This window comes from Anomaloglossus baeobatrachus, chromosome 2 (assembly GCF_048569485.1).
Source record: "Anomaloglossus baeobatrachus isolate aAnoBae1 chromosome 2, aAnoBae1.hap1, whole genome shotgun sequence".
NCBI lineage: Eukaryota > Metazoa > Chordata > Amphibia > Anura > Aromobatidae > Anomaloglossus > Anomaloglossus baeobatrachus.
The window spans coordinates 690,358,230-690,384,727 of NC_134354.1; the positions used below are offsets into that span (position 1 = coordinate 690,358,230).

The 26,498-nt window shown below is 49.5% G+C and overlaps 1 protein-coding gene across 1 annotated transcript in view; it reads right to left on the minus strand.

The window, feature by feature from the left end:
- Nucleotides 1–26,498, minus strand: part of AAAS (aladin WD repeat nucleoporin) — a 104,884-nt gene that overhangs the window by 72,104 nt on the left and 6,282 nt on the right. Inside the window, exons 2-6 of the mRNA XM_075334535.1 lie at nt 25,690–25,818; nt 10,384–10,511; nt 10,240–10,295; nt 10,041–10,132; nt 7,976–8,022 (exon numbers count right to left, since the gene is read on the minus strand). Of these exons, the coding sequence (XP_075190650.1) occupies nt 7,976–8,022; nt 10,041–10,132; nt 10,240–10,295; nt 10,384–10,511; nt 25,690–25,812 (446 nt within the window). The 5' untranslated portion in view covers nt 25,813–25,818. The remainder of the gene's footprint in view (nt 1–7,975; nt 8,023–10,040; nt 10,133–10,239; nt 10,296–10,383; nt 10,512–25,689; nt 25,819–26,498) is intronic.

The window sequence follows — 26,498 nt, forward strand, 5'->3', positions numbered from 1 at the left end:
AAATATGGAATGAGCATAATGAGGGGGCCGAGGAAGCAAGTGACAGCAGTGCCGGAGACATCAGCGGTGCAGACAAGTGAGTGTAGAAAAAAGAGAATTTTGTTTACTTACCGTAAATTCTTTTTCTTATAGTTCCGTATTGGGAGACCCAGACCATGGGTGTTTAGCTTCAGCCTCCGGAGGACACACAAAGTACTACACTTAAAAGTGTAGCTCCTCCCTCTGAGCTTATACACCCCCTGGTGAGCAGACCCAGCCAGTTTAGTGCAAAAGCTGAAGGAGAATAGCCACCCACAAGTAGAACAGAGCAAGAGCCAGAACAACCGGAGACTCTGTCCACGACAACAGCCGGTGATAACACACGGAACAAGAAAATTGCCAACAGGCAACAGGGAGGGTGCTGGGTCTCCCAATACGGAACTATAAGAAAAAGAATTTACGGTAAGTAACAAAATTCTCTTTTTCTTTATCGTTCCTTTGGGAGACCCAGACCATGGGACGTTCCAAAGCAGTCCATGGGTGGGAAATAAACAGAAAACTAAGAAGTAGGCAGAACCTAACTTCACAAATGGGCGACAGCCGCCTGAAGGATGCGTCTGCCCAAGCTCGCATCTGCCGAAGCATGAGCATGCACTTGGTAGTGCTTCGAAAAGGTATGCAGGCTAGTCCAAGTGGCAGCCTGACAGACTTGTTGAGCCGTAGCCTGGTGCCTAAAAGCCCAAGAGGCACCGACAGCTCTGGTCGAATGTGCCTTGATCCCCGGCGGGGGAGGCACCTGAGTACTCTGGTAGGCGTCTGAAATGGTCGATCTAATCCAACGGGCTAAGGTCGGCTTAGAAGCAGAGAGGCCCTTGCGTCGACCTGTGGTTAGCACAAAAAGAGAAGTGCACCGCCTAAGAGCAGCGGTGCGAGACACATAGATCCGGAGAGCACGCACCAGATCCAGAGTATGCAGCGCTTTTTCAAAGCGATGAACAGGAGCCGGACAAAAGGAAGGTAGGGTAATGTCCTGGTTAAGGTGGAAAGGAGAGACCACCTTAGGAAGAAAGTCCGGAGTCGGACGGAGAACCACCTTGTCTTGATGAAAAACCAAAAAAGGTGACTCCGAAGAGAGCGCAGCCAAATCAGAGACTCTCCTGAGGGAAGTTATGGCCACCAGAAAGGCCACTTTCTGTGAAAGACGATACAAGGAAACTTCCCTAAGAGGCTCAAAGGGGGGTTTCTGCAAAACCGTGAGAAACAAATTAAGGTCCCAGGGATCCAAGGGCCGCCGGTAAGGCGTAATGATGTGAGACGCGCCCTGCATGAAGGTGCGGACCTGAGCCAGCCGAGCGAGACGCCGCTGGAACAGAACTGACAGAGCTGAGACTTGTCCCTTGAGAGAGTTGAGGGACAGTCCTAGCTGCAGACCGGACTGTAGAAAAGACAGAAGGGTCGGCAAGGAGAAAGGCCAAGGAGGATGGTCAGTAGAGCGACACCAGGACAGGAAAATTCTCCAAGTCCTGTGATAGATCTTAGCGGAGGAAGACTTACGGGCCCGAGTCATAGTGGAGATGACTTCATGAGGAATACCAGAAGCCATCAAAATCCAGGACTCAAGAGCCACGCCGTCAATTTGAGTGCCGCAGAATTCAGGCGGAAAAACGGACCTTGCGAGAGTAGGTCTGGACGGTCCGGGAGATGCCACGGCATCTCTACGGACAGATGGAGCAGGTCTGGATACCAAGCTCGCCTGGGCCAGTCCGGTGCAATGAGGATGACTCGACGGCCCTCCATTCTGATCTTGCGCAGGACTCTGGGCAAGAGAGCTAGAGGGGGAAACACGTAGGACAGACGAAACTGGGACCAGTCTTGAACCAGAGCGTCCGCGGCGAATGCCTGAGGATCGTGGGAGCAAGCCACGTAAACAGGATTTGTTGTTGTGACGGGATGCCATTAGGTCCACGTCCGGAGTGCCCCATTTGCGGCAGATTGACTGAAACACTGCCGGGTGCAGGGACCACTCGCCACCGTCCACGGATTGACGGCTGAGATAATTTTTCCCAGTTTTCCACGCCTGGGATGTGGACTGCGGATATGGTGGACTTGGAGTCCTCCACCCATTGGAGGATGCGTTGTACCTCCAACATTGCCAGGCGGCTGCGTGTCCCGCCTTGGTGATTGATGTAGGCAACCGCTGTCGCGTTGTCTGACTGGACTCGAATGTGCCTGCCCGCCAACAGGTGGTGAAAAGCTAGGAGAGCTAGAAGCACGGCTCTGGTTTCCAGCACATTGATTGAAAGGGCTGACTCGGACGGAGTCCAAGTGCCCTGCGCTCTGTGGTGGAGACATACCGCCCCCCAGCCGGATAGACTGGCATCCGTGGTGAGGATCACCCAGGACGGGGCCAGGAAGGAGCGCCCCTGGAGAGAGAGAGAGGGGCCGAAGCCACCACTGAAGAGAGCTCCTGGTCTGTGGCGACAGAGCTACTAACCTGTGTAAGGAGGAAGGCCGCTTGTCCCAACAGCGGAGAATGTCCAGCTGCAGGGGGCGCAGATGGAACTGGGCAAAGGGGACAGCTTCCATTGACGCCACCATTTGACCCAGCACCTGCATCAGACGCCTGAGGGTATAACGGCGGGGCCTCAGCAGAGAGGGCACTGCCAGATGGAGGGACTGCTGTTTGACTAGGGGCAACTTCACAAGTGCCGGCAAAGTCTCGAACTGCATCCCTAGGTACGTGAGACTCTGGGTCGGAGTCAGAGTGGATTTGGGAAGATTGACCAGCCACCCGAATTGGGCTAGAGTGGCGAGAGTGAGCGAGAAACTCCGCTGACAGTCTGCGCTGGATGAAGCCTTGACTAGAAGGTCGTCCAGGTAAAGAATCACTGCCAACCCCTGTAGGTGCAGAACCGCAATCACTGCAGCCATCACCTTGGTGAATACTCGAGGGGCTGTGGCCAACCCGAAGGGGAGAGCCACAAATTGGAAATTATCTTCTCCGATTGCAAAACGTAGCCAACGCTGGTATGAAACTGCAATTGGCACATGCAGATAGGCATCTCTGATGTCGATGGACGCCAGGAAATCCCCTTGGGTCATTGAGGCAATGACTGATCGCAGAGACTCTATGCGAAAGTGCCGCACCTGAACATGCTTGTTGAGAAGCTGCAGATCCAGGATGGGCCGGAAGGTACCGTCCTTGTTGGGGACTAGGAAGAGATTTGAGTAGAAACCTCTAAACCGTTCCCGGGCGGGAACCGGTACAATTACTCCGTTGGCCTGCAAGGATGCCACGGCCTGTGAGAAGGCAGCGGCCTTGGAGCAGGGGGGGGTTGAGAGAAAAAAATCTGTTTGGCGGTCTGGAAGAGAATTCTATCCTGTAGCCGTGGGAGATGATATCTCTCACCCACTGATCGGAGACATGTTGAAACCAAGCGTCGCCAAAGTGGGAGAGCCTGCCACCGACTAAGGACGTTGCTGGAGCGGGCAGATAGTCACGAGGAGGCTGCCTTAGTGGCAGCAGCTCCTGCGGTCTTCTGTGGACGCGCTTTTGGGCGCCAGTTGGATTTCTGGTCCTTGGCTGAGTTAGTGGACGAGGCCGAGGGCTAGAGGACAACCAGTTGGAGGAACGAAAGGAGCGAAACCTCGACTGATTCCTACCCTGGGCAGGTTTCCTGGCTTTGGTTTGTGGCATGGAAGTACTCTTCCCGCCAGTAGCTTCCTTAATAATTTCATCCAGCTGTTCTCCGAACAGCCGGGACCCAGCAAAAGGGAGCCCAGCAAGGTACTTCTTTGAAGAAGCATCTGCCTTCCACTCTCGAAGCCACAAGATCCTGCGGATAGCGAGGGAATTAGCTGAAGCCACCGCAGTGCGGTGAGAAGCCTCCAGCATGGCAGACATGGCATAGGATGAAAAAGCTGAAGCTTGAGAAGTTAAGGCAACCATTTCGGGCATAGATTCCCTGGTGAGGGAATGCATCTCCTCTAGAGAAGCAGATATGGCTTTGAGAGCCCACACTGCTGCAAAAGTCAGGGAAAACGAGGCCCCCGCCGCTTCATATACGGATTTGGCCAGAAGGTCAATCTGGCAGTCAGTGGAATCCTTAAGGGAGGTGCCATCAGCCACCGACACAACGGTCCGGGCTGAGAGCCTAGACACCGGGGGGGGGTCTACCTTTGGGGACTGAGCCCACTCCTTGACCACCTCAGGTGGAAAGGGAAAACGGTCATCAGAACCACGCTTTGGGAAGCGTTTGTCAGGACAGGCCCTGGGCTTGGACACAGCGGCCTGAAAACTGGAGTGGTTAAAGAACACACTCTTTGCCCTCTTAGGCGAGGTAAACTGGTGCTTTTCTGCCAGAGAGGGTTGCTCCTCTGATACTGGCGGATTGAGATCCAGTACAGAATTAATGGAAGCAATCAAGTCACTAAGATCTGTTCAGCAAAGTCCTGGACAGAAGTCCCATGGACTCAGCAAAAGACTGGGAGATAGACCTAGAAAAGGATTCTACCCAAGCCGGGGGCTCAGCCACAGGAGCAGGAGCAGCCTGAGAGACCACTGGGGGAGAGACTCCAGGCTGTGGCACCTCCAAGGTAGAGCAGGCACCACAATGTGGATAGGTGCTCGGTTCAGGCAGCAGGAGCTTACATGCAGCGCATATAAAGTAGTAAGAGTAAAGCTTTGGAGCCTTGCTCCTCGTGTGAGACATGCTGCTGGAGTGGGGGCTCTGCCAGAGAATGAACCCCAGAGAGTATATACAGAGGTCCACAATCAGAGCCGGTTGTGGCTTACCAGACCGCTGTGCTGTGAAAAGCGGTGTTGTGTGCCCTCCAGATCCCGAAGCCCGGACCCCCAAACACAGCACCTCAGCAGGGATGCAGAACGCAGACCAGCGCTGAGTGAACTCTGAGAAAATGGCCGCCGGAGCGAAGAGAGGGGGCGGGACTTGCATGAAGAGCGGGATCTGGAGGGCCATAGAGACCTACAGGGGAGGAAACGCACAGCAGTGGGGAGTGTCCCTCCCCTGTGCAGAACGGCCGCCGGGAGGAGCCGCGCTGTCCCTCTGCATGAATGACATGCGAGGGCAGTGAAACGAAACTAGGCCTCCGGCGAAGCCGGGGCCTAAATTTGAGCGGCGAGGCCGACGCGCAGGCACCATCGGCGCGGTTCTCGGGCGACAGCTAGAGAACCCGCCGGAAATGTCAGTAAATACAGTAAGCACACTCTCCCCAAACAATAAAGCACAGGGACCCCCAAATATAAACGTCTCAGGTACTTAGCTGCTGAGACGCAGGGCCAGGTCCCTGGGGATGAGTGCTCCGGTCCAGCAGGGTCCTGAAGGGCTGCGGATGGAGACCGGTCTCCTGCCAGGCATGGAGACCGTGCTGGCTCCCACTTCAAGCCAGAGCCCAGGAGGGATGGTGAAGGAGCACGGCATGTAAGGCTCCAGCCTAGGAAATCAACCTTACAACACCGCCGACACAGTGGGGTGAGAAGGGACATGTCGGGGGTCCAGACGTGGACCCGCAGTTCTTCAAACTAATTCCAAAAGGAAAAAATCATATGAGAATGCATGTGTGGATGTATGCCTCCTGAACACAAAGCGATAAACTGGCTGGGTCTGCTCACCAGGGGGTGTATAAGCTCAGAGGGAGGAGCTACACTTTTAGGTGTAGTACTTTGTGTGTCCTCCGGAGGCAGAAGCTAAACACCCATGGTCTGGGTCTCCCAAAGGAACGATAAAGAAATCATTTTATTTCACAGACTCGTGTTTTCTCCAGTACATGTCCCGCTGATCACATCAGTGTGCTGGCCGTGTGACCTCTGTGCTGCAGGAGAAAAACGCACATGTCTATATGTGGAGCACATGAGCACATGTATGCTCTACACGGACAATGTGAAAACACACTGGTGTGCACAGACCCATTGATTTTAATGGGTCTACGTGTGTCTGTATCTCTGGTACATGTGAAAACGGACCTCACCCGTACCGGGCACATGGACGTGTGAAGGAGGCCGAACGAGGAGTGTCTCAGGGTACACTATGCACATTGTGCATGGATTCTCACATATCGGTTCATAGATGGAGCAGTCCAGAGCTTTGACTACACAATGTACAGTGGAACCTTGGTTAACGAGAACAATCCGTTCTGGGAGTGTGCTTGTTAACCAAGTTACTCGTTCAGCAAAGCAAAATTTCCCATAGGAAATCATTGCAATGCAGACAATTCGTTCCACAACTTGATAAATGTCCCATCCTGGTCCCCTATTGTGCCATTCCACACATGCACAAACACACAAAAACATGAACAAAGTCCCACAAACACACACACACACACACGCACACACGCACGCACACACACATATTATGCTCACCTTACCTTCCGTTCCATCGCCGGTCTCCTGAGACTTGCTGTTCGCTAGTACGAGCTGTGTATCTGGTTACCATCGCGACGAAGGAGGAACTTCCGCACCCAGCGCGCTGATGTCAAAGGCAGGAGCCGCTTGCCTCTGATTGGTCAACGCGCTGCCTTTGAGTAGCGTCTGACAGCTGAAGTTCCTGCCTCGTCGCTATGGTTGCCGATACACATCCTGGAGCGGCGAACTACATGACCCAGGAGGCCGGCAATGGAAATGAAGGTACACATATTATGCTCACCTTACCTTCCGTTCCATCGCCGGCCTCCTGGGTCTTGTAGTTCGCCGCGAGGATTCCCCTCACTCGTCGCGATGAGTCGGCGAACTACAAGAACCATGAGGTCGGCAATGGAACGGAAAGTAAGGTGAGCATAATACTGTATGTGTATTTGTGCGTGCTTGAGTGTGTTTGTGTCGACTGCAAGAGCGGGTTAGAGCGCGGTGGATGTACGGAACCGGAAGTGTGTGCAGTGAGGATTTTGCTCGTACAGCAAAGCTTTCTCGTAAACCGAGTTACAAATTTACAGGAAGCTTTGCTTGTTAAGCGAAATTCTCCTTAACTGGGTTACTCGTTAAGCGAGGTTCCACTGTACATTGTGTTTTGGTTCTCACCGACCTGTACCTGCTCTTAGATGGAGCGGGGGCAGTGTCTCAGACTTAGGGTACCTTCACACTTAGCGATGCAGCAGCGATCCGACCAGCGATCTGACCTGGTCAGGATTGCTGCTGCATCGCTACATGGTCGCTGGTGAGCTGTCAAACAGGCAGATCTCACCAGCGACCAGTGAACAGCCCCCAGCCAGCAGCGACGTGCAAGCGACGCTGCGCTTGCACGGAGCCGCTGTCTGGAAGCTGCGGAGACTGGTAACTAAGGTAAACATCGGGTATGGTGTGTGTTAGCTGTGTGTGCAGGGAGCAGGGAGCCGCGCACACTGAGCGCTGGCTCCTTGCTCTCCTAGCTACAGTACACATCTGGTTAATTAACCCGATGTGTACAGAAGCTACATGTGCAGAGAGCCGGAGCCGGCAGCACAGGCAGCGTGAGAGCGGCGGAGGCTGGTAACTAAGGTAAATATCGGGTAACCACCTTGGTTACCCGATGTTTACCTTGGTTACAGCTTACCGCAGCTGTCAGACGCCGGCTCCTGCTCCCTGCTCGCTTCATTTGTCGCTCTCTCGCTGTCACACACAGCGATCTGTGCATCACAGCGGGAGAGCGCCTTTGAAGAAAACGAACCAGGGCTGTGTGTAACGAGCAGCGATCTCGCAGCAGGGGCCAGATCGCTGCTCAGTGTCACACACAGCGAGATCGCTAATGAGGTCACTGCTGCGTCACAAAAAGTGTGACTCAGCAGCGATCTCGGCAGTGAGCTCGCTGTGTGTGAAGCACCCCTTACAGAGCTCACTGTGCATACAGAAAGCTGGCAGCCATATAAGAATAATAATCATGAAGAGAGATCTAGGAGTCGGAGCTGCACCAGAACACAAAAAAAGGAGGACACCAGGATTTCTAACTAAGCATTTATTATTCCATTTATATTGTGAGGTGGTCACTTTAAATCAGGCGCTACTCACCAGTCACAAGCCTGAGAGAACTCCGCTGTGAGATCCTCACTCTTCATCTGTGGACGCAAACATATTACAAGAAAGAGGACTCTGCCTTTGATATAGCTTCCAATATAAATGGTTAATACCACCCATGTGTGTCACCTCTTCCCTAGGAAAGTTTGTCTAGGAAACGCCATTCTCAGCACCTCTACCCACTAATCAGACATGGTATTTGGAATTTATAGACATTCCTAATGTAAACCCACTTTACACCATACCCCCCTATTGCACTCCAGACTTAAGGGGGCTTTACACGCTACGATATCGTTAATGTTTTGTCGTCGGGGTCAAGTTGTTAGTGACGCACATCCGGCGTCATTAACGATATCGCAGCGTGTGACACTGACCAGCGACCTTAAAAATGGTGAAAATCGTTCACCGTGGAGAGGTCGTCCCAAACTCAAAAATCGGTAAGGGTTGTTTATCCAGGTGGTTCATCGCTCATGCGGCAGCACACATCGCTGTGTGTGACACCGCAGGAGCGAGGAACGTCTCCTTACCTGCCGCCGGCCACAATGAGGAAGGAAGGAGGTGGGCGGGATGTTACGTCCTGCTCATCTCCGCCCCTCCGCTTTGATTGGCCGGCCGCTTAGTGATGTTGCGGTGACGTCGCTGTGATGCCGAACGTCCCTCCCCCTTGAAAGAGGGATTGTTCAGCAGTCACAGCGACGCCGCCGACCAGGTAAGTATGTGTGACGCTGCTGTAGCGATAATGTTCGCTACGGCAGCGATCACAAACAATTACATGCGCGGTGGGGGCGGGTACTTACACGCTCGCTATCGCTACAAATTGCTAGCGATATCGCTATCGTGTAAAGCCCCCTTTACTGCCTTCTGGCATCTAGCATGGTGGTGGGTTTTATTTAAGCTTGTTATTTCTGTTCAGTTAGTGTCATGATTAAGAACATTTTCTTTTGTTCGAAACGTGCAGACCTGACGGTGTCTATGTATTAACGTTTGGAAGAATAACGCAAAGGTGTTAAGATACTATCTGAGGATACTGGTCTCCTCCTAATCTGGATTGCTTCTACTCAGGAACCGGCCTGATATTTTTCCACTGCACCTTCTGCCATATCCTACCTACTATGGTGAGCTGAACTGGTCTCTTGTTTCTTTGTTACACTATTGCATTGCCTGAGCTCAAATTGCCATAAACCTTTGTATCATACCGACAATCGAAAAGTAACTTTTGATAACACTATATTGCTGAAAGGCTATGTGCCCACGGGACAATGTACCCGCAGATTTTGCCACGGAAAACCTGCAGATTTATCTGGATTTTCCAGATAAATCCGCAGGTTTTAGCAAGTACAGATACTTCCCATGTTATCCTAGGAGATTTGGGGAGTGCTGTGTCCATGCTGCGGTATGTGCGGCTGCGGAATATGCTGCGGATTTCCCGCAGCCACACGTAACTGCATGTCAATTATTCAAGCGGAAATATCTGCAGATATCCTGCCTCTCCCCTATGGAGACAGAGGCCGGGACTTCCGCAAGTATTTCCACACATGTCCCACAGGTTTACTGCAAAAAAAAAAAAAAAAAAAAATGCTTGAATTCCGCAGCAATGGATCCCTGCGGATTCCGGGGAGCAGCTGCGGGAAAGCTGCGAACAAACCTGCATCAAAATCTGCGAGTACATTGTCCCATGGGCACAGAGCCAAAGGGATCCTGTAAAGGATGATTTTACTATTGAAACAAGTGGTATGGGTGTATTGGTCCTAGTACAACAATAAAAGCGATGACTGTGCTGTAGTAATGTAAGGAGCCAGCGCCACATGCAGATAAGCCTGGGAGTATGATAGGGCAGAGTTCACAGACACCCCCCCCCCCCCCCCCCCACTGCACTCCCAGGCTAATTTGCATGTGGCTTAACAGTTTGATTCTCAGCTCTGCCTCATTAGATCACTACAAGAGGCATCATTTTGATTGTACTAGGACCTATACAGCCATACCACTAGTTTTAGCAGTAAACTATTCCTGCCAAGCTCCCTTTAAGCATTTATTCACCTATATAATACAAGCAACTTACTAAAAGATGTGGAAACAGTGATCCATGAAAAGAAGAAACCCATCGGCATGCAGCAAGAAAACAGCATGATACGTGTCTCACCATAGGGGGCACTGCAATGAACAAATCACAAGTCACCAGGTAACTATAATGGCTGCCCGGAAAGTCAACACTCAACCCTTGTGAAATACATAGTGACCCGCTGGCACTCAGATCTTACCCTCCTCCTCAAAGTTGGATATCTCCTCCAGCAGTCCAGCAAGTCCGGTTTGGTGCCTGGGGAGGAAACCAGAGGATTTACATCACCCACATTATCCCAATAAGTGCTGGGCTGCACACGATACAGAAGGAGGAGGGCGCACACCATGCATTTAAGCAGCGACTCCAGACCGTCTCCTTGTGATGTATAAATGCGGATTTACTGCTCAGCTCTATCCGGCCAGGAGCCTTCAGGGCGTCCAGAGGGATCATGAGTTCAGAGACGTTGACCATCTGTAGGGACATGAAAGCAAAATGAGCATCAGCTATATATGTCTGTGTGGCGCCCTGGACAAGCCAGGACGTCACAGGTACTACAACAACACACCCCACACCCCGGCTAGGCACATCTAGGTAAAACACAAATCCTTATTGCCTCCCTCCAGGGGCTGATGTCCACACCAGGGGGTGGAGCCAGGCGGTTGGCCCTGCCCACCGAGGAGTTCACAGTCCTGGAGGCGGGAAAAGGAAGTCAGATCAGTTTGGAGTTAAGGAAGTGAGGAGTGAAGTGGTAGTAGAGGAGACTGACCGTGTCCGGGTGTGTGATCCGGGCACATACAGCAAGGTTGGCAAACGGTGGTGACCGTCTGCAGGAGAGGCTGATTGGAGTGAACCATAAGGACCGGGGACGGGCGGTGGCCCGACGGTACCAGATCGGGGAGCAAAGAGAAGCCAGCACCATTCGGCAGGGCTTACGGACCCCGACCAGGCTAGGAGTCGCCGTAAAACTGGTCAAATCCGTTAGCGAAGGGAACCTCCGGGGTTTCCCAGCAGTCAAGACCCGATTGAAGGCAACCGCTCAAACCGTACAGGGAAACACAGTCACCGCCAAGGCTACAGTTCCCAGGGCCAGAGCCTGCGGGCAAAAGGGGCTCCCTCAGCATCCATCCAAGCTGGGGAGTGGGTTACCAATGGGAAGCCATTGGAACCGTAAACACAACACAGGTGCACGGAAAGGCAGTCAACATCAACCTACCGGGAGGAGAAACACCGCAGCCGTCTGTGGGACCCGTCCATCCAGCCGTTTGTTTTACCGGAGACTTTGCATTCGTCATTGGCTGAGTGAGTACCACCGTGCCGTGCGGCACAGCGCTGCCCCCGCGACCCTGCACCTCACCAGGCCCCGTAACCCGCCTGCCATCCCTAACCCTCACCGGGGCCCCGGGACAACCAACCCCCCTACCCACGGAGGGGAGAACCAACATCCAAGCTGCTCCCTGTCACCGCTCCCGGGATCCCCGTCCAGAGCAGCGGTGGTGTCACCAATCTCACCACAACCGTGGGTGGCGTCACGGACAATATCCCTAAACCAAACCACCCCCCTTTCACTCACGGGCAAGGAACGCCGCTCGAGTCCCCGGGATCCGGCCCATCGCTCGAGACACCGAGCAGCAGCAGCCGGACCCAAACAGTGGGTGAGCGCATCGTCCCCTCCTCCGCCCGCGACATTTGCACCATCTTATCTGACAATGAGGATTTCCAATCTCTGGGTGCGACGCTCTAAAAGATTGATTGCAACTATATCTTTAAAGGTGGTGTCACACATAGCAACGACGTCGCTGCTAAGTCACCATTTTCTGTGACGTAGCAGTGACGTCCCGTCGCTGTTGCTGTGTGTGACATCCAGCAACGACCTGGCCCCTGCTGTGAGGTCGTTGGTTGTTGCTGAATGTCCTGCTTCATTTTTTGGACGTTGCTCTCCCGCTGTGAAGCACACATCGCTGTGTGTGACAGCGAGAGAGCGACAAACTGAAGCTAGCAGGGAGCCGGGAGACGGCGTCTGGCAGCCTGCGGTAAGCTGTAACCATGGTAAACATCGGGTAACCAAGAATCCCTTTCCTTGGTTACCCGATATTTACCTTAGTTACTAGCGTCCGCCGCTCTCACGCTACCAGTGCCAGCTCCCTGCTCCCTGCACACGTAGCTGGAGTACACATCGGGTAATTAACCCAATGTGTACTCTGGCTAGGAGTGCAGGGAAAAGGGGTCCGGCACTGGCAGCGTGAGAGCGGCGGACGCTAGTAACTAAGGTAAATATCGGGTAACCAAGAGAAGTGCTTTCCTTGGTTACCCGATGTGACGACATGGACTCTCATGGGTTATAGTTTCTTAAAATTCAGCCAGACAGGATGATAGATTGTATATAGACGGGGGATAAGTCCCTCATTGTTTCTACAAGACTCTTGTTGACTCATGTAATTGTGTTGGCCACTGAAAGCCAGACGTATTGTTTCTCCAGACTCTTTCCAGTAATCATTGTATTGTAGTTGTGTATTGCTTATGTGATTACCTTAGTAGCCATTGTCTAGTCGGTGACTCCCAGACTATATGTATACTCTCAGTCTTTCTGTAGACATCATTTGGATGAACATTGTCCATGCAGCTTGAGATTCATCCAATGGGAGAGGCGCTCTTGTCCAACCAATCGATGAGGACGCAGTGTATCTAAGTGGAAGGCTGTGGCTATAAAAGGGATTTCTTTAAGCCACCAGGTTGTTGATGGATGCTGATGGATCCAGTCTAAGCTCTTTGGAGCTGACTAGAGGATCAGGATATCTTATGGCTTCAATCTAGGGACTCCGGTTCCGGTTGGAGACCATATCCACAGCCTAGGGATTTCGACTCCGGCTGCCAGGATTGTATCATCATACCAGGACTACCTAAGGAGGACACTCAGGTTGGGACAGTTCAGTCACCTGTTACAGACTTTGCAGACCTCAGCCAGCTTCCTAAATCTGGAATTATTCCTTTCTCGGTGGGTGCCCGCCAAAAGCGGGGTGCTGCTGGATTGGAGTAAATAGCCCTGGAACCTCTGAGGCACGGACATTCTAAATCCCTGGTGAGCTAGCGGAAGGGTGAGACTCTGTTGCCTGTTACATTTGTGTGTTTTGCTAGTTATGTGTTATGTGCCGTTAATTGTTTGGGGATGCAATAAAGTCTAATTATTGTGGTTCCCTCACCCTGTGTTGTCTGAGTAGTGTTACGCCCACGGTTAAGGAGGCCGGCGTTCAGTCGGGATGAGCCCTGAGCCACGCTGTCTTTCTAAAGGCGGTGGGTTTTAGTGGACGAGAGCACCCACTGAGCCCCGTGTCTCCACACCCGATATTTACCTTAGTTACGCTTCCACGCGTCGCTGCTGGCTGGGGGCTGGTCACTGGTCGCTGGTGAGATCTGCCTGTGTGACAGCTCACCAGCGACCATGTAACGACGCAGCAGCGATCCTGATAAGGTCAGGTCGCTGGTCGTGATCGCTGCGGCGTCGCTATGTGTGACCCCACCTTAATATAGTGGTCTACAATCAAAATGATTCGACCCCACTGCATATTATCTTTATTAGTAACATTTACTGACTTTCTGGTAAATCAATGTCTCTGCTAGTGACAATCTCTAGTGCCACCTAATGGAGATAGCAAGCCTAAAGGTCATCAGTGATCTTATAATGAGCCTTAACACTTGCCTTAGTGTAAACGCCAAACCAGACACTCCATTTGCAGACATGTGTTTTGGGGTATTTGCCCCTCATGAGTGCAAATATCATTATAGGGTATTGACTTTTACGATTATAACTTCCAATCAGTAGCACTGTAGTTCAAGTCTTCTTTCTCTCTGAAGAGACAATTAGCACAGTAGATCAATGAAACAAATATAATATAATAATAATATTTATTCATTTATATAGCGCTGTTAATTCCACAGCGCTTTACATACATTGGCAACACTGTCCCCATTGGGGCACACAATCTAAGGTTCCTATCAGTATGTTTTTGGAGTGTGGGAGGAAACCGGAGAACCCGGAGGAAACCCACGCAAACACGGGGAGAACATACAAACTCCTTGTAGATGGTGTCCTTTGGTGGGATTTCAACCAGGACCCCAGCGCTGCAAGACTGCAGTGCTAACCACTGAGCCACCGTGCCGCCCAATTTACCGTATTTACTGGATTGCAAGACCTTTTTTTTTCCCAAAAAAAATTGGGGGTAAAATGGGGGTGCGTCATACAATGCAGATATGGCTTACCAGGGAGGTGGTGGTGGAGTGGGGTCATAAGAGGCAGATTTGCCAATACCGAGGGTGTCACTGCAGTGTCATGGCGGCAGCGGGCGCTTGATCTGACTGAGGGCTCTATTGAATCATCTGTGTTTGACGCGATTAACTTCAACAAAAAGGCTGCAGAGATTCAATGGGGTCCGCATTCAGATCAGGCACTGTCCTGTGACCCTCCTGAGTCCTCCACTGCAGTCACACCCCTAAAGCACGCCGGCAGATCAATGGCGCCTGCCGTTGTGACACCCTGAGGCCGCAGTATCGCTGACCCTACGTCCACTGACCCTCCTGAGACGCAACACTCCCTCTGAGCCCGCAGCATTGCTGACCCTGCTTCTTGTGACCTTCCTCAGCCACTCCACCACCAGCGCCGCTCCTCCCTGGTAAGCATTAGGATTAAGACACACACAAGGAATATAAGATGGACCTTCATTTTAACATTAAAAATACATTTTTCCTATTTTCCTCTTCTAAATTTGGGGTGAGTCTTATAATCTGGACCGTCTTATAAACCGAAAATACGGTAAATAGCTTAACCCATCTAATAACACATCACCCCTGAGTTTTTGCCTACCTGCTCAAGAACTGAGTGGCAGCCGGTGACCATTTTCACCATACACCACATCAAGTAGTGTAGTTATGTAGCCAGTGTTCATTTAACTTGCAAACAATTATTTAGATTAGAACTGTATGGACCTGCGATGCCACAGACCACAACGCAAACGCTCAGTTATGGATAACACTTGGTATGTGGGAGAAGCTAGCCTTTGCTCTATGAATAGGCTGAATCACAGAGATGCTCCGAAGCAAATAAAACACCATATTGAGGGCTCGCTTACACTAATGTATAACGTGGACGAGTGCAATGCGAAAAGAAAAAAAAAAAAAAAAAAAAAAAAAGGGACTGGTCTCAGACTCACGTCATTCAATGAGACCGGGCAGTGCTGCTCTTTTTTTCTGGGCTGTATTCGGCCGGAGGACAAAAAAACAAAAAACAGCAGCTACTCAAGTCTATGGGAGAGATCCTAGTGGCATCCATTCTTTACGTATACATCACCATTCTGTAACGTAAGACATTGTAAATGATGCTGGAAATGAATAACTGCTGAGAAAAAAAAAACAGAAAACAAAAAAAAAAAAAATTAAAAACCACAAATTGTCGTCAATTGCCTGTCTGTATGCAAAGAGAAAAAAAAATCGTCCTACTTTTCTGAATGAAAATAAATCTATATCCTAGTGTGAACGTACCCCAGCACTAGGTGGTTCCCCAGCTTGCTGCCATCTTGACCTGTGAACGTCGTCTCCCTGTACAAGTCAGCATCGCTCAGACCGTCTATGAGACTCATGGCTTAAAGAAGCTTCTGAATGTTTGTCTGCTTTTTTATTGTCCAATTATTGGTCTATTTAAACAGTGTGGTAAAGAGCTACCACTTCAGTGAACATGATTTGTTCAGCAGACCACCGAAAAAATACTGCAGAATACCCTTTTCCATATTGGTGACTTATTCTTCAGTATTAATATTGCTCATTTGGGAAGTGCTGATCATCCTGAAGAATGCCCATTGTCTTATGACTTGCTGCTGTGATAGTTAATTCTAGCTATGGTTCTTATGGTTCTCAGTAGGCATTCGTGGTCTTATAGTGGGTCACGGATGGGAGTCATGGATCTCCATTACAAAGGATCAGCATCATCTACAGAAAACAATGAACGTCCACTGGACAGCCATGAAAAGACTCTACATCCCCTGAGGAGGTCAGCTAGCTCCAAGTTGCTTTAAGGATGTAATCCTTAAAATGAACCTGTCAGGTCCAATATGTACCCAGATCCACGAGCAGTTCTGAGTGTATATTGCTAATCCCTGCCTAACCGTCCCTGTATACATCAGCATAGATAAAGAGATCTTTAGAAAAAGTATTCCTAAAGATCTTTTATCTTATGCTAATGAGCGAGGGGACTACCGTATTTTTCGGACTATAAGACGCACCGGACTATAAGACGCACCCTGGTTTTAGAGGAGGAAAATAGGAAAATAAAACTTTAAGCAAAAAAATGTGGTCATGACACACTGTTATGGGGCGAGTATCTGCTGCTGACACTTATGGGGGTAATGTCCCCAAATTCTCTACTAAGGTACCCCATCCTGGTAATGATCCTCCTGCCTTGTATATGATTCTGCTATAAACCCCCATCCTGCTCATATTCCCTCATCCTGTTCATATACCCCCATCCTATTGATATACCCCCCATCCATCCTATTGATATTTCCCCAATCCATCCTGCTCATATACTCCCATCCTGCTCATATACTCCCATCCTGCTCATATACTCCCATCCTGCTCATATACTCCCATCCTGCTCATATACTCCCATCCTGCTCATATACTCCCATCCTGCTCATATACCCCCATCCTGCTCATATACCCCCATCCTGCTCATATACCCCCATCCTGCTCATATACCCCCATCCTGCTCATATACCCCCATCCTGTTCATATACCCCCATCCTGTTCATATACCCCCATCCTGTTCATATACCCCCATCCTGCTCATATACCCCCATCCTGCTCATATACCCCCATCCTGCTCATATACCCCCATCCTGCTCATATACCCCCATCCTGCTCATATACTCCCATCCTGCTATATACCCCCATCCTGCTATATACCCCCATCCTGCTCATATACCCCCATCCTGTTCATATACCCCCATCCTGCTCATATACCCCCATCCTGCTCATATACTCCCATCCTGCTCATATACCCCCATCCTGCTCATATACTCCCATCCTGCTATATACTCCCATCCTGTTCATATACCCCCATCCTGCTCATATACTCCCATCCTGTTCATATACTCCCATCCTGTTCTTATACCCCCATCCTGTTCATATACCCCCCCATCTATCCTGCTCATATACTCCCATCCTGCTCATATACTCCCATCCTGCTCATATACTCCCATCCTGCTCATATACCCCCATCCTGCTCATATACTCCCATCCTGCTCATATACTCCCATCCTGCTCATATACTCCCATCCTGCTCATATACTCCCATCCTGCTCATATACCCCCATCCTGCTCATATACCCCCATCCTGCTCATATACCCCCATCCTGCTCATATACCCCCATCCTGTTCATATACCCCCATCCTGCTCATATACCCCCATCCTGCTCATATACCCCCATCCTGCTCATATACCCCCATCCTGCTCATATACCCCCATCCTGCTCATATACCCCCATCCTGCTCATATACCCCCATCCTGCTCATATACCCCCATCCTGCTCATATACTCCCATCCTGCTCATATACCCCCATCCTGCTCATATACCCCCATCCTGCTCATATACCCCCATCCTGCTCATATACCCCCATCCTGTTCATATACCCCCATCCTGCTCATATACCCCCATCCTGCTCATATACCCCCATCCTGCTCATATACCCCCATCCTGCTCATATACCCCCATCCTGCTCATATACCCCCATCCTGCTCATATACTCCCATCCTGCTATATACCCCCATCCTGCTCATATACCCCATCCTGTTCATATACCCCCATCCTGCTCATATACCCCCATCCTGCTCATATACTCCCATCCTGCTATATACTCCCATCCTGTTCATATACCCCCATCCTGCTCATATACTCCCATCCTGTTCATATACTCCCATCCTGTTCTTATACCCCCATCCTGTTCATATACCCCCCCATCTATCCTGCTCATATACTCCCATCCTGCTCATATACTCCCATCCTGCTCATATACTCCCATCCTGCTCATATACTCCCATCCTGCTCATATACTCCCATCCTGCTCATATACTCCCATCCTGCTCATATACTCCCATCCTGCTCATATACTCCCATCCTGCTCATATACTCCCATCCTGCTCATATACTCCCATCCTGCTCATATACTCCCATCCTGCTCATATACCCCCATCCTGCTCATATACCCCCATCCTGCTCATATACCCCCATCCTGCTCATATACCCCCATCCTGTTCATATACCCCCATCCTGTTCATATACCCCCATCCTGTTCATATACCCCCATCCTGCTCATATACTCCCATCCTGTTCATATACCCCCATCCTGTTCTTATACCCCCATCCTGTTCATATACCCCCCCATCTATCCTGCTCATATACTCCCATCCTGCTCATATACTCCCATCCTGCTCATATACTCCCATCCTGCTCATATACTCCCATCCTGCTCATATACTCCCATCCTGCTCATATACTCCCATCCTGCTCATATACTCCCATCCTGCTCATATACCCCCATCCTGCTCATATACCCCCATCCTGCTCATATACCCCCATCCTGCTCATATACCCCCATCCTGTTCATATACCCCCATCCTGTTCATATACCCCCATCCTGCTCATATACCCCCATCCTGCTCATATACCCCCATCCTGCTCATATACCCCCATCCTGCTCATATACCCCCATCCTGCTCATATACCCCCATCCTGCTCATATACCCCCATCCTGCTATATACCCCCATCCTGCTCATATACCCCCATCCTGTTCATATACCCCCATCCTGCTCATATACCCCCATCCTGCTCATATACTCCCATCCTGCTATATACTCCCATCCTGTTCATATACCCCCATCCTGCTCATATACTCCCATCCTGTTCTTATACCCCCATCCTGTTCATATACCCCCCCATCTATCCTGCTCATATACTCCCATCCTGCTCATATACTCCCATCCTGCTCATATACTCCCATCCTGCTCATATACTCCCATCCTGCTCATATACTCCCATCCTGCTCATATACTCCCATCCTGCTCATATACTCCCATCCTGCTCATATACTCCCATCCTGCTCATATACCCCCATCCTGCTCATATACTCCCATCCTGCTCATATACTCCCATCCTGCTCATATACTCCCATCCTGCTCATATACTCCCATCCTGCTCATATACTCCCATCCTGCTCATATACTCCCATCCTGCTCATATACTCCCATCCTGCTCATATACTCCCATCCTGCTCATATACTCCCATCCTGCTCATATACTCCCATCCTGCTCATATACTCCCATCCTGCTCATATACTCCCATCCTGCTCATATACTCCCATCCTGCTCATATACTCCCATCCTGCTCATATACTCCCATCCTGCTCATATACTCCCATCCTGCTCATATACTCCCATCCTGCTCATATACTCCCATCCTGCTCATATACTCCCATCCTGCTCATATACTCCCATCCTGCTCATATACTCCCATCCTGCTCATATACTCCCATCCTGCTCATATACTCCCATCCTGCTCATATACTCCCATCCTGCTCATATACTCCCATCCTGCTCATATACTCCCATCCTGCTCATATACTCCCATCCTGCTCATATACTCCCATCCTGCTCATATACTCCCATCCTGCTCATATACCCCCATCCTGCTCATATACCCCCATCCTGCTCATATACCCCCATCCTGTTCATATACCCCCATCCTGTTCATATACCCCCATCCTGTTCATATACTCCCATCCTGTTCATATACTCCCATCCTGCTCATATACTCCCATCCTGCTATATGCCCCCATCCTGCTCATATACCCCCATCCTGCTCATATACCCCCATCCTGCTCATATACCCCCATCCTGCTCATATACCCCCATCCTGCTCATATACTCCCATCCTGCTCATATACTCCCATCCTGCTCATATACCCCCATCCTGCTCATATACCCCCATCCTGCTCATATACCCCCATCCTGCTCATATACCCCCATCCTGTTCATATAACCCCATCCTGTTCATATAACCCCATCCTGTTCATATAACCCCATCCTGTTCATATAACCCCATCCTGTTCATATACCCCCATCCTGTTCATATACCCCCATCCTGTTCATATACCCCCATCCTGTTCATATAACCCGATCCTGTTCATATAACACCATTCTGCTCATATACCCCCATCCTGCTATATGCCCCCATCGTGCTCATATACCATCCTGGTATATGGCCTGTATCCTATAGCACAGAGAAAAAAAATAAACGTTTATACTCACCTTTTCCTCACTCCCTGCAGCACCGATCATCTTCCTCTCAGCGGCAATGACCTGTGTGTGTGGAGCCGTTCCCCTGCAGCACGCGATGTCTTCCTGTCTGTGCCGATCAGCTGACCAGCACAGATCAGCTGACCAGCACAGATCAGCTGACCAGCACAGATCAGCTGACCAGCACAGATCAGCTGACCAGCACAGATCAGCTGACCAGCACAGACAGGAAGACATCGCGTGCAGCAGGGGGACGGCTCCACACACGGGGACGGGTGAGTGTACTGATTCACTGCACCCCCGCGCTGATGATGACGCGCGGGGGGCAGTGAATACAGCCGCACATGATCACTTCAGGCTGTAATTGCCAGGGGTGATCATGCGGACCGGCTCTTTACTATGCGCGCGTCCCTGCTCATCCTCCCGCCCACCTGTCAGTGCCGGCTTCTGCGCTGAGAAATGGGCATGCATATGTAATGAGCGGGCCCACGTGGTCACGGCAGGCGCTGCTGCTGCTGCCTGCTCGTGCCCCCGATGACCCGCTCCACCGCAGCACCCTCGTTCCCGGCCGCAGCCCTATAGTCAGACCATAAGACGCACCCCCAACTTTCCCCTAACATTTGGGGGGGAAAAAGTGCGTCTTATGGTCCGAAAAATACGGTAGTCCCACGGGTGTTGCTTCCCATTCTAGTCGGCCATCTTAGCATGCTAGCACACCCACAGGGCCGTACTAACATGCTGATGAATGTGCAGCGTCACAGGATGATCTCACCTCTCCACTGCCATCGCATCCGACGCTGGATTTCAGCTCATTGCGCATGATCCTGAACTTCCAGTCATGCGCACTCCTTCATTTTGAAGGTAGGAAGCGTACACCCGACTTCATAGTGCGCATGATCGAAGTCCGGGATCATGCGCACTGAGCCGAAATCCAGCATCGGATGTGATGGCTGCGGACAGGTGAGTGAGATCATCCTCTGACGCTGCGTATTCATTAGCATGTTAGCACGCCCACAGGGGTGTACTAACATGCTAATGGGGCCAACTAACAAGGCAAGCAACGCCCAGGGGACTAGTCCCCTCGCTCATTAGCTTACAATAAAAGATGTTTAGAAATAATTTTTCTAAACATCTCTTTATCTATCCTAGTGTATACAGGGACAGTTAGGCAGGGATTAGCAATATACACACAGAACTGCTCATGGTTCTGGGTGCATATTGGACCTGACAGGTTCACTTTAACCACAATAAAAGAAAGCAGGCATGACGGTGATAACCCTTTTGGAATATAACACCAGCATCCATTTTGTCTTCTGCATGGTGTTTTTAAACACCATATGGGTTTTTGTTGCACAATGCGTTCATGTTCAAATTTCTAAGAAGACACATTTTCTACACGCACTGACCTTCGAGTTAACACACGGTCTATATTTTTCCTTGTAAATATAAAAAGCTGTGGACAAAAGCGCAAATAGTGTTTTACCCCAATAGGGAAGGAGTAATAATTAAAATGAAACTCACCTATAGAAGTAGTGCCAGTCACAACTCCTATAAAATGATTGATTGCTCTCAGTGAGAGAAACAAAATTAAAATTTTGTAGTTGTGATACCTTTTAATAGATAACTAAAAATAAAATATGATGTTATAAAGCAAGCTTTCGAGACATCTCAGGTCTCATCCTCAGGCATGGTATGACAAAATATCTGAAGAAACACAAATATATACACAAAACAGGGCAGAGTGATGCATAGTAAAAGGACATTTAAATAAACAAATACTGAGCTTGGAAAGTGAATCCTTAATTAGCTTTGATTAGTGGTGTGAGTTTTATTGTCCCAATATCCATGTAGGATCAGAGGCCTGGTGCCCTAGCAGTCTTTGGAGCTGACTTCTCAGATTTTGTAATGAGTCATAAATCCTCCTGAGAGGTAGGGTCCTGTGTCCACAGAGTTAAACATTGTGATGAATTTGTATTCCCAGACCCTGCGATGGCTCTGTGATCTGAAGTTGCCTTTTAATATGACAACTTGCATGTGTTTATGTTGTGTCCTGGAGCACAGAAATGTTTAGCCACAGGTAAATGGATTTTTTTTGTCTGTAATTGTGTGTGGTGAGATCTCATCCTTGCTCTCAGTCTCTGTCCTGTTTCTCCAACATAGAGGCCCCCAATAGGACATATAGTGCACAGGATTAAGTACACCACGTTGGAAGAGGAGCATGTGAATGTCTCAGGAATCTTATAGTCCTTCTGCGTGTTAGGGATCTGTATCCGGTCTTTGGTCTCTGTATCCGCCCTTTGGTCTCTGTATCCGGTCTTTGGTCTCTGTATCCGGTCTTTGGTCTCTGTATCCGGTCTTTGGTCTCTACATGAGCGCAGGTTTTGCAGCTCTTTACATTGCAAGGATAAGTTCCTCTTGGTGTGTCTGAGGGCATAGAACTTCGACTCACCCTCTCAGGAGGATTTATGACTCATTACAAAATCTGAGAGGTCAGCTCCAGAGACTGCTAGGGCACCATGCCTCTGATCCTACATGGATATTGGGACAATAAAACTCACACCACTAATCAAAGCTAATTAAGGATTCACTTTCCAAGCTCAGTGTTTGTTTATTTAAATGTCCTTTTTCTATGCATCGCTCTGCCCTGTTTTGTGTATATATTTGTGTTTCTTCAGATATTTTGTCATACCATGCCTGAGGAAGAGACCTGAGATGTCTCGAAAGCTTGCTTTATAACATCACATTTTATTTTTATTTTTAGTTAGCCATTAAAAGGTATCACAACTACAAAATTTTAATTTTGTTTCTCTCACTGAGAGCAATCAATCATTTTTCAACTGGCTAACAGTACCAAAACCTTTTTCTTTTAACTCCTATAAACACATGTACAGTCCAGGTCAAAAGCTGTAGCCCTGGGTTTGGCAGATAACGGAAAACAGTAGAAGACGGGTTTTCAAAGCTGCGCTATTAACCAATCCGGATCGATGAAAGTGATAGAATAAGGCGGGCTTTACACGCTGCGATCTTGCTAGCGATCGTACCCGCCCCCATCGGTTGTGCGACACGGGCATATCGCTGCCCGTGTCGCACAACCTCGCTTACCCCAGTCACATGCACTTACCTGCCCTGCAACGTTGCTCTGGCCAGCGACTCGCCTCCTTCCTAAGGGGGCGGGTCGTGCGGCGTCACAGCGACATCACACGGCAGGTGGCCAATGGAAGCGGAGGGGTGGAGATGAGCGGGACATAAACATCCCGCCCACCTCTTCCTTCCGAAATTGCCGGTGGACGCAGGTAAGGAGATGTTCGTCGCTCCTGCTGATTCACACACAGCGATGTGTGCTGCCGCAGGAACGAGGAACAACATCTCTAATGAGAGGAAAACGCTTTTTTGTTTTAGGACGACCTCTCTGCGACAAACGATTTTGGCCGCTTTTGCGATCGTTTAAGGTCGCTCATAAGTGTCACACACTGCGATATCGTTAATGACGCCAGATGTGCGTCACAAACATCGTGACCCCCGACGATACTTCATTAACGATATCGTAGCGTGTAAAGCCCCCATTAATGTTTCTTTATTTTCATGCACAGGTCAACGCGTTTCAGGAGTACTCCGCTCCCTTCATCATAACAACAGGCAGTGATTTGATGCTTTTGGCCTGTCGTCCTGATGAAGGGAGCGGAGTACAGTGGAACCTCGCTTAACGAGTAACCCAGTTAGCGAGTATTTCACTGAACGAGCAAAGCTTTCTGTAAATTTGTAACTCTGTTTACGTGAAAGCTTTGCTGTAAGAGCAGAATGCTCACCGCACACACTTCCAGTTCCGTACATCCACCGCGCTCTAACCCGCTCATGCAGTCCACACAAACAACCCCAAACACGTACAAACAAAAACACACATAAAGTATTATGCTCACCTTACTTTCCGTTTCATCACCGGCCTCATGGTTCTTGAAGTTTGCGTCGAGGGAGGAATCCTCGCGGCGAACTGCAAGATCCATGAGGCCGGCGATGGTACATATATCATGCTCACCTTACCTTCCGTTCCATCGCCGGCCTCATGGTTCTTGTAGTTCGCCGGTATAGGATGTGTATCGGCAATCATCGCGACGAGGCAGGAACTTCGCCTGTCAGCCGCTACTCAAAGGCAGCACGCTGGCCAATCAGAGGCAAGCGGCTCCTGCCTTTGACGTCAGCGCTCTGGCAGCGGAAGTTCCTTCCTCGTCGTGATGGTTACCTGATACACATCCTGTACCGGCGACCTACAAGTTCCATGAGGCGGTCGAGGGAACGGAAGGTAAGGTGAGCATAATAATGTGTGTGTTTGTGTGTGTTTGTACGTGTCTGGAATGGCACAATAGGGGACCAGGATGGGACACTTAAGCTGTGGAACGAATTGTCTGCATTGCAATGATTTCCTATGGGAAATCTTGCTTTGCTGAACGAGTAACTTGGTTAACAAGCACACTCCCAGAACGGATTGTTCTTGTTAACCAAGGTTCCACTGTACTCCTGAAACGCGTTGACCTGTGCATGATAATAAAGAAACATTAATTCTGTCATCGATCTGGATTGGTTAATAGCGTGGCTTTGAAAACCCGTCTTCTACTGTTTTCTGCTTGAGAAGGAACGCAATGCTCATTCTTTATATAGATAAGAGAACAACACACATACACCCCCTCCCATGGCAGTATGCCCACACTGTTAATCAAAAGGTATGAAATCACCTATAAGAACGTTAGTTGAAATTAATATCCAATCATGTAGCAGATTAAAATACAACCAATCAGTGGTAAAATGCTCATGCAACCAATAAGATGCTTAGATTTTGTAGATTTGAGTATTGCGCTTGGGTATCTCCACCAGTCCCATAGACTTTGAATGTAGAATTGAATGTGCAAATGCCCAGCTTGAGTTCAAATTGATGACAAGAGACCTCGGATCTGTAGATCGGGGAAGGGGTGGGGGGGGGTTTATTCGGATTTTAATCTTTTGGCTTGGGAATCAGAGACCATTTTAAATGACATCTGTTGACCTACATAGCAGGTATAGTGTGGAGGATCAGTGTACATCACCAAACTTTTGGAGAATCAGTGCCTTATGAGTGGCTGATAATGAGGATGTATTCACGAGCTCCTGAGAGCGCAGTAGTGGAGCCCACCGCACCAATCTTCAGTTTGGGTGTATGTTCCAGATGCAGGGAAACTCTACAGAGGTCTGATGACTTCTGATATGTCCCACCATCTACAAGTTTATTATGTTCTCCAGCAGACTATTACCCATTATCCATTCTGGTAACACAAGCTCTTACCGCAGTGTGGAAGGAGGGAGGTGGGCTCTCATCCGCCATCCAGGGAATCATCGAATTGTTGTATTCATATAGCGAGACATTGCCACTAGGCAGAGGTGGAGGGAACAGGTCCAGGGAGCACATGGTGATCTGTGTATGACAGAGGGAGCACAGGGCACAAAGTGTATTGTTAGTTTGAAAATAGCTCAACAGTCTTGAATCACATTAGCGCTAACATTCTGTGTGCATCCAGAAATTATGGGAAAAAATGGTTGAGCATCTCCCAATTACGGTAAACATCACCAAACTATGTCCACACATGACTACATCGCTACCCCCCACTGCTCCCCTATGAGCTTTTACTTCCTGCAGCGGAAGTGGAAGTGACACAGGGACATGTAACTGCTGCAGCCAATCACTGGTGGAGGTGGGTCATTGCTACAGACAGCGGAGTCCTTTTTAATGACTGCTCAGCCAATGAAAAATTTTACCTATTTCATATATTAAAGTCATCATATTATATAGCACTGTGCACTTACAATTGCTCATTTTTACTTTCTATCCAGTTATTTCTTCTCTTTTCCATCAGGCATTTGACATGTCATTAAAAACTGAATAGCCCATGCCTTCTAAGCTCCATGTAGGAATAGGAAGTCTATTTCCCTGCATGATGCATGACAAATGCTACCAATGACTGAGCTCAATGGTGATGCTTACGTAGACAGCAACACCTGCCGAGTGATTGCTCTGAACATCTTTACATAAAGACCAGAGGCGCAGTGGAATCACAAGAGTAAAAACAGCTATATTTATCTATTGTTAACAATGCA